Source organism: Syngnathus floridae, chromosome 14, assembly GCF_059516105.1.
Source record: "Syngnathus floridae isolate MCC-2025c chromosome 14, RoL_Sflo_1.0, whole genome shotgun sequence".
Lineage (NCBI taxonomy): Eukaryota > Metazoa > Chordata > Actinopteri > Syngnathiformes > Syngnathidae > Syngnathus > Syngnathus floridae.
Genome location: NC_142426.1, coordinates 1,878,852 through 1,891,998, shown reverse-complemented (window position 1 = coordinate 1,891,998; position 13,147 = coordinate 1,878,852). Strand labels below are relative to the sequence as shown.

The following is a 13,147-nucleotide window of genomic DNA, read 5'->3' as shown; positions in this document are numbered from 1 at the left end:
CCCTTCAATCCCCCATTTAGATGGCCACAACTGATAGGCTAAAGGCAGGTCATGCAGTATATGAAGACATGAGAGCAAATACGAGACAACACAAGAAAAGAACCCCCACCATGACTGAAGCTGATGTCAAAATACTTTTGATCTTGTATCATAAACACTATTTTATTCTTTTCTATTTTGTATTTACAGTAGAAAAGGATACATTTGAAATATCTATAGTTAAAGAAAAATATATCTACTTTCAATTGGCCTACCTGTAAGAATTAAATAGGAAGGACATCTGGGTAACAAAGTGCCAAAATTCAGGTGTTCACATTTTCTGACCTTTCCCCCCTTCTTTTTGCTGTCTAACAGAGAACCTGAAAGTTTAGTGCTAACAGTGACTGCTTTCTGAAACTGATCATGATATCCGCCACCTTGTTATACCCACTTACCCACCTACTTCCCTTCCTTCATAATAATAATAATAATAATAATAATAATAATAATAATAATAATAATAATAATAATAATAATAATAATAATAATAAATGCATTGGATTTCATATCGCGCTTTTCTATAGTAGCCTACTCAAAGCACGTATTACTGATAGAAAGCGATGAGGCGTTGAAGTAGTATTGTCATCCTGGGCTTTGTCTCCCTCTGGTGGCGAATACCAACGACAAATGGAACAGCTATTTATTGTGAAGGTGTGCCTGCGCCCAATGAACGGAAATGAAAAAATGCGGAAGTGTGTCCTGCCAGGTAAGCATGCGTTTTGAGCATGCATTTTGGAGCTTTTCTGAACGATTTGGGCTGGGCCACCACGGTTCATTCTGGACACTAGAAAATCTGCAGATTTTACACACTGAGTAACAATTTTATCCTCTAATTCAGCTGTCAAAAGTCACTGGACCAGTAACCATAACCAGTACAAACGCCAGTACAACTGCTGGGTTTGAAAATTGGAGCGACCGATGAAGTTGTCAAGTTCACCCAACTGGCTTGTTTTGCACAAAACTCAACCCAATTGATTGTTTTTGGTTCGGTCCAATTTTTACCCGAACATGGGTTGTTTCAAATCAACAGTTGGAAAATAATACATTTGTACTCAAAAAACTCAAGTCTGCTGTTTAGCGCATTCACGATCCAAATCCCTTAGAAGGGCGAGCACAACAATATTGTGGTTTTACAACAATTTAATCAATTGATATGTGAAAAGGAATGGTGGAGCAGCACCTGTAGACGGACAATAGAAACAAAACACACTGGCATACACGTATTTATCCTCCCAGAAAACCACGACAACCATTTTTGCATGCTTACTGAGCATTTGTCCATGCGTATTTGTGTGTCTGCATTCTATTGCGCCCTGGTGACCAAAGATTTGGCTGGATTATAAATGAAACGTTCTGCACAAACTTTACAATTTGTACTAAGGTGCAAGTGAACCGTTTTACCAGTAGGTGGCAGCAGACTCAATCAATTCTCCCTTGTCTGCTGGAATTTGATGGACATGAGCAAGTATCATTCAGAACAGCCAGACGTCATCACACTCGATACAAACAAAGCCGTATCCTACATCTTGAATGAAGACTGTAATCCAACACATACAGAAGGTTTTGGGACCTGTGACGACGTCTTTAGGTCGATGTATATTAACAAGAGCACATAGTTGATTTGGAAAACGCGGACGTGCAGAAATGATACGCACACTAAAGGGTTGAGTGAGTTTTATTTGGGGTAGGTCAGGACAAGGGGGGAGGAGCGGGGCGTGCGTGCGGCGTGGACAGACAGACAGACAGACACATACATAGCCAGCCAGCCAGCCAGCCAGCCAGCGAGCCAGCAGCACTCCTCCCGTGTCACGGCGCAGACTGCACACCTCTCCCGACCAATAATGTGAGCAAAACATCAGTCTGGATCAGATGTTTAAAAACTCCTCGTCACTTCTTTTCGGACTCCACACACACACACTTACATACACGTGCGCGCGCACGCACTATCTGCAGAGCTCCATCCATCCATCCATCCATCCATCCATCCATCCATCCATCCATCCATCCATCCATCCATCCATCCATCCATCCATCCATCCATCCATCCATCCATCATCCATCCGGCAGGCAGGCAGGCAGGCAGGCAGGCAGGCAGGCAGGCAGGCAGGCAGGCAGGCAGGCAGGCAGGCAGGCAGGCAGACTCTCCAGTCCGGTGTGACATGCGGCAATGTCCCGTGCAGGAATATGCCCACGCGTGAACTTCCGCGGAGTTTGGGGGATTTTGCTGGCGCTCTTATTTGCGTCGAGCGCTCTTGAGGTGGGCGCGTACAGCTGTCATGAGGTGAGGGCCGCCTTCCAGGTGAGGCAGGTCGGCCCCCTCCATCGAGTCCCGGAGACACCTGGCACAGGTGAGATACCTCTCGGTCCTCAGCAGTGTGGCATGGCTGATCTGGGGGGCTTTTTATTTTTTTTTATTTTTTAAAGTAAACCTCTTTTATTGAATTGGGCGGGAAAAAGTATTATTTGACGAAAAAAACTTTTTTCATTGTAAAATATGCAATAATTGAATGTCATTGGTGTGACTTGCTGTAACATTCTATTGTGCTGACAATGTGAAATAAAATAGGAGGCAGCAAATTTTCAATAAACTTATTTTACATGATACCAAAAATATATTTAAAAATATCAAATCAAAAGAAACTGAATTTCTACCATCTTCTAATTTTCAACTTATTTTTATTTGAAATTAGTGCAAGATCTTGTAACACTGAAATGTACATATCTACAATAAAAAGATCATATTCATCAATTTATTTGTAATACACGAAAAATGCCATCTGTTGTAGTGGTACATTCTCCTGCTTGGTATACAGGCAGCATGGGTCCCATTCCCACTCAGTGATGGTGTGAATGGTTGGTTCTTCATCCATTTCATTCTGGGCTGTATTCCGTCTTACCCTTAAACTCAACTGGAATAGGCTCCAGCACCCCACGACCCCAATGTCTCAATATTTCCTCATTGAAATATTGATAATAATTCAATGGTATGATAATAATATTAATAATATGAATTCAATGGTAATGCCATTGAAGAACCCCCACAAATGAATGAATAAATAAATGAAGTGCGTACTTTTTAATAAGGAAAACTTGCACTTTGTGTTTTAAAAATGAAATAAAATGTAAAGAACTGAAAAGTATGTGCATGATTTAATGCTACATCCCAGTTAACAGTGCTGCTGTTTCTGTTGTGCCTGCCTTAGCAGTCGAACAGTCATGCAGTCACAGAATAATGCTCCTACTGATGTCACTCTATAAGATGCTGTGATAATCGTCATTTTTCAAGGAGGCTAAAGAATATATGCCTAGAAGTATATCTATATGTGCTGCGTCACCATTGGTGAAATCAAATAACAATTGCTTGTAAAACCACAACTGCCAAGCATACAGTAGTCAAAATTCTGAATGATGACTCGCATCTCAAAACTCAATTAACACTGTATTATTTGGGACGTTCCCAGTTTGAAGTTGCGCTTGGAAACATGACAGTCAATGTTTTGGACATACGTACTTTGGGAAGTGTGGCATTGGTTTTGAGGACAGTGATGTAACTCATTGCAAATAAGTGACGATAGAACAAGTTTCAGAATTTTTGTTTCTTGCGTATTGGATATGATATCTAGAAAATGAGTTAGGGTCTGACTGTGCATCTGAAAAAAAAAAAAAAAATCCCGGCTTTTTGGTTTCCTTTGTCGGATTGTCTTTGCACATTGTGGTATGTGTTTTTCCTCTTTCGCCCAAAGAGAAGAGTTTTTGGACGATGATCAACTCCAAATCCATTTTGAGAGGGTTCAACTAGTTTTTCTGTCACTTAACATCGTCAGACCTCCTAACATCGGTTCCATTGACGTGGGTCCATAGCTAGCAGCTTTGCGCTCCTGTCGGTGCTTAGCAGTTTTGCCCTTTAAATGTGCAGATGCCATATGGATGTGAAGCTGGCCAAGCATCCCACCCTCTCTGAGTATGAAGCTGGACATTGGAGCGGAGCAATTGATAGCCGCGGCGGAAAGCGCATCCAAACCATCTGATATTTGTTTGTTCAGCTGTTTGTTGTCACCAGGAGCAACAAGAGGCGAAGCGGTTCATTTACAAGCAGTAGTTGGGCGCTCACAGAAAGCGGACGGAAGGAGCTCGCAATTAAGCTTAGCATGACAAGCTAAAGCAGGGTGAGATGCATTCGTAGCACATTTGTGTGAGCTAAATGGCAGTGTGTGACAGTCTCTCAACGCAGCTGCCTTTTCCTCAATTGATTTCATCAGTAATTGTCGTTCTTGTCCAAATCATGTTTTCAGTCCATATAAAATCACATGTCCCAAAACCTTTGGGACGATGGGTGTGTATGTGAATCACCCTCAATGACCCTAAGCCTTGACCCTCATCGTGATAGCTGAAAAGAAGCATTTCTTATGTTTTGAGCCTTGTCTCTTATCTGCTCCTGCGATACAGCTGACCAAACAGGGCATTTTGGGCTTCTTGTTTTGCTTTTTATTGACACTCGCCTTTAGAGCAGGTTGTTTGGGTCAGACGCGCTCATGTCTTCAAAGTGGTTACCAGCGGTGGGGATGTTTGAGTGGGACATTTGCTGTGTGTGTTTGTGTGTGTTTGTGTATACAGAGTTGTGCTACAGCGCGTCGCTTTTTACAGATCAAATGCCAACAAAAGCAACGGTCGAAATTTGAAGTGGCAACATTTCAACTCCTTTCACAGTGTGATGTTTGTGTCAGCATACAGTGCTGCGTTTCATTCATGTGCGGTGAACACATTTTTCATGAAACGTGCCAGGAGGAGTTGCGGCAACGGGGAACATCAGACACTGCTAACTGGAAATTGTCATGTTTAAAAAGGGAAAAAAAAAAAAGCAGATTTGCACTGCGAGGGTGTGCATTTTGTGTTGTTAATGGATATGCAAGGCGTGCGTATATGGGGTCAAGGTCAATTGGGCACCATTTGATATTGTAAATACTGATAGCAGTATCAATTTGTCAACGTGGCTACAATAATGCACGTCCCATGAGCAAAAAAAAAAGAACATGCATGTTTTTCCTCATCATGGTACACATTTTCCGTGTTTGTTTTGTGAAATGAATTTTCCCAACATTTTCTTGTCTGCTTTTCAAATTTGTTCCTCGGTCAGTGAGACCAAAGACGATCGCTGACGTAAATTGCTTACGCTGAGATTCTTCAAGAGATACATTGCGTGCTACTTCTGCGCTGTGATACGCAGCCAAACGCCACATCGTGAGATTAGCTCATAAAATCTTTTGGAAGGCAGGCGGGCAGGCGGGCAGGCGGGCAGGCGGGCAGGCAGAAGCTCAGCAGTGCTGTTCAGACTGCGACGCTGGAGTTGGCTTCTTGGGTAACATCCTCAGACCCCATCGACTCCTTTTATAGTTCCGTTCAAACGCCCTCGTCAAACGGGGCTTATCCCGTGATGTGCAAACATGTCTTTTTAGTCGTTTACAGTCGTTACGAGGTGAAGGCAAATGCGCTGTATCATGCCACGTCATTAACAGCAAGGGAACGGAAATGCTGTGTGTTATTGCTACATCCTTAACCAGTTAGAGCCTCAAAAGTTTTGACCAAGCCTAACCCTAAGCTCAACAGGGCCTTTGATTGGCTGTCCATTCCCTGTTTGGATTCCCCTTTTAACACAGCCTTTCTTGCTGGGAGCGCAAACACACGGAACGGAGGAAACATCCTTCTCCACATGTGAATCCTTCAAAAGACGTGAGCAAAGTAGCAAAGCTCAAGATGTCGTCGCCTCAGAGGTTCTTTGTCCGTCGCAGCGGCCTTACCGCCGTTGCGCCGCGCCAGTCCGAAGCTGATTACCTTGTCTGAGTCAGGCTCTCTCTCCCTCCCTCCCTCTCTCCCTTATTGGATTTCAGTCCGCGGCAATCTTTTGATTGGCAATTGTTGGTCAACGGCATTCTTCAACACTCGATGGTGTCCATATCTGTCAGCCTATCGGCCTCCAGCTTTGGCCTCTTAGCGCTCTCTGTCTTTGCCACGGCTTTTGGAGCCGCGTGCCAGACCCTGACAGGTCTCGGATAGCAAAACACCAGCGCTTGCTTTTAAGGTTGTCCAAAAAATGTAGGTATGCCGCAAAGACTCCTTTGAGGTGTGTTTGCATTTGGCACGGTCCAGCCCAAGAAGGCCCGCCCATCTGTGAAAGCATGTGTATCCTGTATGCTTACTGGATCAGACAAGTTCAAAGGGGAAGCAGTTTCCTGAGACTGAAGAACCCTTAATTGCTTGTTTTCTTACAATGTTTTTCTTCTTCTGATGTAAAATATCAAAATAACAGTGTCAGGAAAACTTGACCGTGCTCTTGATCTGCGCGTAACCATACTAAAGAGATGTGATGGCCCGCGTGTCATTTTTTAATTGCTTGGAGAAAAGAAAACACCCCCCCACACACACACCATCTCAGCAGTATTCACGGGGCTACTGCGACACGGTGTATTGCACATGGCATGTGAGCAAGCGGCGCAATTATAGTTGTGACTTGTGCACTGAACTGTCGCTGAAGGGATTGTTGCTAACAAGCCCAGACCCCTGAGCCGTAGTTTTAATATGGTAAATTACTCCCGAGGTATTTGTCACCTGAGGATGATTAGGGGAATTAGGATTCAGACTTGAGTCTTAAGCGTGTCAACAGTTTAGCCAGGCAGAATAAATTCAGTGGCCACAAATGACAAAGAAGCCGTAGTCTACGCTTCCATCTGTCTAGGGAAAAAATCAAATCAAATAAAAAATACCAGGAAAATGGCACGGAAAATCGACTGATTTTCCGTGCCATTTTAGGAGAAACTGAACAGACAATTGTTTTTAAAAGCAGATTTGAATTTTGTTTTTAATTTGCTTTGGCCCGCTTTGTAAATCCTCTTTTTTTTTTACCATGCCCATGCATGGAAAATATACTACGTCCGTAGATTTGTTGAAATAGCCTCCCCTCTGGGAAATTGAATCAAGTCGTCGATGTCAACCGTTTGTTTGCCCTTGCTTGACCCGTTAGCTGAAGAAGAGTTATGAGACCGGATCAGTTTGCTGACGGCCATATGGCATACATCGATGTGAAGCTTTTCACCTGCTATCTCAAGACAACCCATTGAATTTGGAGACGCCGCAGAAACCTAATCCGACGGTCAGTTGATTGGCGAGGCTTTTAATCAGATGCTTTCACCCTGCCAAAGTGCCGGATAAATTACATCTGATCTGCTTCTTGAATTTGACCAACTCAATTGCTGCTGAATTCCTGCCAAAGCTGAACAGCCATCAGACCTAAGTTTGGAGGGTGCCGTGACTGACTCTCGAACCTTATTGCAGTGCCGTTCCACACGTTCGAAAGATTCGGCGGTTGTTCCAAAAAAAAGCGAGCAGGCAGGTATGTACGTCGTATATTTGTGACACAGTCAGACCATCCCCGAGCGCTGCGGTGGCTTTAAGAGCCAAAAGGCTTTCTGCATATCACTTACTCCATCCGACGAGTCGCCCGGGACGGCGAGGTCGGCCTGGATTACTGAGAGTCCCCCCCATATTAATTTCATATCAGAGAGATAATACGCTAACACCGAGGAAAATGAGAGCACGATGAGCTCACTATGGGCATGTAGCTAAAGAAGCCTTCAATGGTATTTGTGCATTCATTGCCTTGTAGCGGCGGCTTGGCAGTCAGTCAGGACTTGCTTACAAAGATATCGCAATGTGTCACAACATATTGATTGTAACAACCCAGAGTTGACATAACGGCATGGCCAAGATGCGCTTTGCAACATTTAGAATGGGATGAGCTAATGAGTTGGAGTAGAAGAGCCAGGGTTCACTCGTCCGGTTCTTAGATGGGAACAAATGGAGCCTCGTCAAGTCATTAAGAGACACCCATTGGGCCTCGCCAGGATATGCCAGGCAAATGGAAGCGAGGGGGCAGAAAGGGAAAGAGGGATTGAGAATGCAACCCTATTGTGTTTCATGGAGGGATTTGGTCCCTGAGGCGCTGCTCTTGCGGTCTGTCCTAAGGCCATACTTTAGGCTCTGGTTACAACACCTGCCTTCCAGCCCCCCCCTTTCGTTATCATATCAGGCTACCGCATGACAAGGCTCTCCAAGTGCATACGGGATCGGGCAGGGAAACAAGCGGGTAAAGACTGTTTGAATAGACCCACCCGGCTCATTGTGAGCACTTGAAATGATGTCATGGCTATGATGATGCGAAGCAGGTGACGCTGGCGGGACAGGACGGGAAGGGGCGGGACAGGGTGGCCTCGTTTTCAGCTGATGTAATAGTCTGATTGAGCTGTTTATTGGATCATCGTTAGGTCATTGCCTTCATGTGGTCGTTGCCAATGATGCTATAACGGGCAACGTCTGGCTTGTGTCAAACCATGATTACGCTTTGCCTCTTTGTAAAAGGCACGCAAGGCTTGTTTTGGTCCAATGGCAAATTGCACTTAACGACAACAACAACAACACATGAAGATATTTATATATTCAGCGGGGAAAATAAATGTAGCAGGAAATGTAGTTGAATACTTGGTCTACTTTCTCACCCACCCTCCCATGGTGTGTCTCCCAGCAGAGTTATGGGCTGTTTATCTGCGTGCATACTCGGGCCACGATACAAACACGCACATACTCAGTCGGGCCCCACTCTGCACAATCATGAGGTATACCGTAATTTCCGGACTATAAATCGCGTTTTTTTTTCATAGTTTGGGTGGGGGGGCGACTTATACTCAGGAGCGACTTATATATGTTTTTTTTTCCACAAATTTTTACTTGATCATTAAGACATCACTTAAAAGTATAGTTGACCACTTCCCATGTTATTTTTAATATAGCTGATCACTTAACACACTTTTATATCTTTATCTTGAACATATTCAAAACATAAAAAATAGAGAAAACATCAAATAAAGCAATTAACACTTTAAAGCACCATATCCAAGTCCACTGTCTGTTTGCTCCTCTTATATTTATTATTATTATTTATTATTATTTGTTTATTTATCATTTATTCAACACTCTTATTTATTCATTGTTTATGCCTTCTTGGTTTTTTTTTGTGTTGCTTGTATGCATATGTGTACTATCTCACCAAGGGATAGTGGGAACGTAATTTCAATCTCTTTGTGTGTCTTGGTATATGAAAAAAAAAATCGACAATAAAGCAGACTTAGTCTTTGATAAAACAACCAAATAAACAAAACAAAAAAACTACATCTGAAAAAAAAATATATTTTCAGACGAAACTGGATGAGGGCGCTTTAAATTTCACTGTTGGCCGTGACTCATCAACTGGGTGGGCTTAAGAAAAATGGCACCAAAAAGAAAGTCATATTTTGCAAGTTACGAACTTCAAGTTGTAAAATATGCAGCTGAAAACAGTAATCGAGCAGCAGAAAGAAAGTTTGGAGAACCGTGATGTACCAATTGATTACTATTTCAAGTGACGTCAGTGGCACCGTGCGGCGCGACCCACGCAAGGACTACCGGCATCATTAGCGGTGATCATTTCTAAGTGACACGGAGGACAAAGAGTTTAAAGGAGTTAAGGATTTGGAGTGACATAGAAGGTTTGAAAAACTATTATGGCTTTTACGCACGCCCGGTCCTACTCTACTGAGTCGGGGGCCGGCGCTCGGCCGAGTGGCTGTCCGCGAACGGTGCATGGGGCTCGGACATGGCCATTACGCACGCCCGGTCCTCTGCCATGGAGCTCTGGAAGTCCACGCCGCCACACGCTTGGAAGTTTGTTTTGTGGAATAAAGAGCCGTTTACCAAACCCACGTCTATCCTTGTACTTTGTTAACGCTACAATATAGTTATATACTAGATCTGTGGAATAAAGACGAGGCTGACGTTAGGGCGCACGCGTGGCGATGTTGACAAAGGACGAGAAATTTGATCGATGGATTTAATGGATTTAAAGTGCACAGATGGTTTGATAATATTATTGCTTATATTATAGTTATTTGAAATATAGTTTATCTATCGTTATATGAGCCTGTGGAATATTTTGAAGTGCAAGCGCCCTCAGCCGCGCGCAGCCATTGTTGACAAAGAACGATCGATGGATTTAATGGATTTAAAGTGCACGGATGGTTTGATAATATTATTGCTTATATTATAGTTATTTGAAATATAGTTTAGCTATCGTTATATGAGCCTGTGAAATATTTTGAAGTGCAAGCGCCCTCAGCCGCTCGCAGCCATTGTTGACAAAGAACGATCGATGGATTTAATGAATTTGAGTGACACCGATGGTTTTATAAACATGTTATTTATGTAATGGTTGTCCTAAATCACTCTATATGTTACGTCAGGCCCGTTCTCAGCTCCTCATTTGTGTTTGTCACCTTAGCATACCTATCGTTTAGCCTGTTGCTATCGTATCGAATGATCGATGGATTTAATGAATTGGAGCGACACCGATGGTTTTATAAACATGTTATTCATGTAATAGTTGTCCTTAATCACTCTATATGTTACATCAGGCCCGTTCTCAGCTCTTTGTGTTTGTCACGTTAGCATACCTATCGTTTAGCCTGTTGTTGCTATCGTTTAGCCTGTTGTTGCTCGTTCATGACTGTTTTTGGTGTGGGATTTTGTCGAATAAATTGCCCCCCAAAATGCGACTTATACTCCGGAGCGACTTATATATGTTTTTTTCACTTTTTGGGGCATTTTATGGCTGGTGCGATTTATACTCCGGAGCGACTTATAGTCCGGAAAATACGGTACATCAATCTGTAGTCCCCTCGGAAGCGACGGGACTACGTAGGATTTGGACTTCTGCTCCTAGAGGTTTATTATTAGCCGTGGCAAGTATCAGCGGCTCTTTTTCAAACCTATTATTATTGCATTATAGCGTCGACTCGAAACTCTAGCCTTGCCAATGTAACCAAGTTTTAGAGACAATGCAAGTGCCCCTTTTTTCTTTCGGCTTGTGCCAATCTGTGGATCTTCCAGTCTTGTCGATTGTAACCCCAAGATCTTCTGCCTTTCTCTCCTAGAGATGGATCTCTTGGTCTGCAAGCACCAGGGTCCTTCTTGCTGCACCCGCAAGATGGAGGAAAGCTACCAGTTTGCAGTGAAGCGGGAAACCCTCCACAACATTTACTTGTACAGTTACGAGCTGAAGCACCTGATTGCTGGCCATTCGGATGCCTTCCAGGGTAAGGACAAAGACTACAAATCAGATGTGTGTGTGTGTGTGTGTGTGTGTGTGTGTGTGTGTGTGTGTGTGTTCTTGGATGGATTTAAATGGACTTGATTTTGAAGTACATGTTTGGTTTATCCAGCACATTCTGTTCTTGCTTCTGCTGCTTGATTGACATTCGACTCAAATGCTCCAGGGCTCAGCTGACCACAATGCTAAAGCAGCGGCATCTAAATTGGAACATTTCCTCACCAAAAGCTCTCCCACATTGTCTGAGTGATGCATGCAATGTTTTTTGGTGTTTTCTGCATCTTATAGTTAGAGCATTGTCGGAAGCTTACAATTACTCCAAGACAATAAGCTGTGTAGACATAGGCCATGTTTTAGCCCATAATGAATAAGCGGACGCCACTGATCTTACTCTCAAATCTGAAAAAAGCCAAAGGGAATTTATCAGAAGTAACATTGCTGTCATGGAAATGAAAGCTTTTCATTTTGTTGGGATTACGGTGCAGTCAAACGTGTTCTCTCAGAGGTCACGCAGTGCTGCTGCAGTTGGGCCTCTCCTCAGTTCCAAGCAGCAAAGTGTTTCTGGTATTTGCCCTTTTCATCATCATTAAGCTCCTTCACGTCTTACCTCACGTTTGAGCTCGTCTGGCCGAATGAAGATGGAGTAGCTCCGCGTGGCCCGCATAGGCTAAGATGGAAAAATAACAATGGGATAGTAGCAGATACGGTGGGGTGGGTATACATATGAAAGCGATGACATCACAGGTGCTCGGTCCACTCGCAAAGCCTTCTAAGGACAGTCAGTCTCTGTGCTGTCTGTGTGTCTGCTTCGAGTGGAACGTAGCACACCAATTAACAATCATACGTATGCTTGAACAATTTTTAGGGTGTCCATCAGTTCATGTCAAAGTCTAGATCGTAAGGACAGAGTTCTTTGCAAAAGTTTGTCAAAATGCTCGTAAAGGCCACCTGCCTCGAAGCTCCATTGTTGCGTCTTTCCTCTTAAAAGGGGGACTTGTTAAAACTGCTAGCAAGCTAGTCACTTCTTAATTCGTTTAGCCATAACAATGCATCACTTTTTTTGCAATTGTGTATTCCTGGGAAGATATCCTCCAGACTGCAGTCACTTGAAGCAAAAGTTCATTTGAAAGTAAATATACTGATATAAAGTACATCTTCGCTCATTTAGTCACAACTCATCTTTTATGCATATTGTGTTTCCATGATATTTTCCATTGGCAAAGTTTTGTTTTGTGTTGTGGGTTTTTTAACCACAGTTTGAAATCAATGCAATGTCTGTTGTTCTCATGCTCACTGAAGTGGATTGAAGAAAGTGCCCGTTAGATGAAAAATGTTGCGCATGTCAGCGTGTGTATGTTTGTATTGGCCTAGCCTTGTTTGGACAGTGCGAAAGGCCCTACTGTGCTTTGTCATGAGTGGGAGTTGTCATGTCATGACTCTACAAACACATACCACATTTATAAATGCTCAGGGACTTTCTTCCCATTCAGATAGCATATGAAAGAAAGTTTCACGTTTCTCAACCACACACAAAACCAAGAATCCTGATATCAGCTCACCACAAAAGCTTCCCAGGTGGTTCCATCTCTTTATGTTACACCCCCCTTTAAAATCCACTATAACAATAACCACATGCTTTTTTATCCTTTTCAACTTTCTTGAAGCGCACACATAGATACGCCCAGGCTATCTCCTCTCAGCCCCTTCATGTAAACAAACATGCCTTTCTAATCCACTTTTCAGGAGAAGAAATAAGTTGACGGTCGTGTTGTGATGATGGAGGGAGGGAGGGAAGGAAGGAAGGAAGGAAGGAAGGAAGGAAGGAAGGAAGGAAGGAAGGAAGGAAGGAAGGAAGGAAGGAAGGAAGGTGTCAACCGCAGTGCAAAATTTGAGCTGGCCAGGCTTAGAGTTGCCATCATG

The 13,147-nt window shown here is 43.3% G+C and overlaps 1 protein-coding gene across 5 annotated transcripts in view; it reads left to right on the top strand.

Moving 5' to 3' along the window:
- Positions 1-715: 715 nt before the first annotated feature.
- Positions 716-13,147, top strand: part of LOC148386927 (glypican-5-like) — a 74,764-nt gene continuing 62,332 nt past the window's right edge. The window contains exons 1-3 of one of the 5 annotated variants that reach the window (XM_088396403.1): positions 1,721-1,882; positions 2,220-2,387; positions 11,052-11,213. In XM_088396403.1, coding sequence (XP_088252529.1) covers positions 11,054-11,213 — 160 coding nt within the window. In that variant the 5' untranslated portion in view covers positions 1,721-1,882; positions 2,220-2,387; positions 11,052-11,053. Of the gene's footprint in view, positions 746-1,718; positions 2,388-11,051; positions 11,214-13,147 lie in introns of those variants that run through there. The other 4 variants (XM_088396402.1, XM_088396400.1, XM_088396404.1 and 1 more) reach the window with 4 other exon arrangements.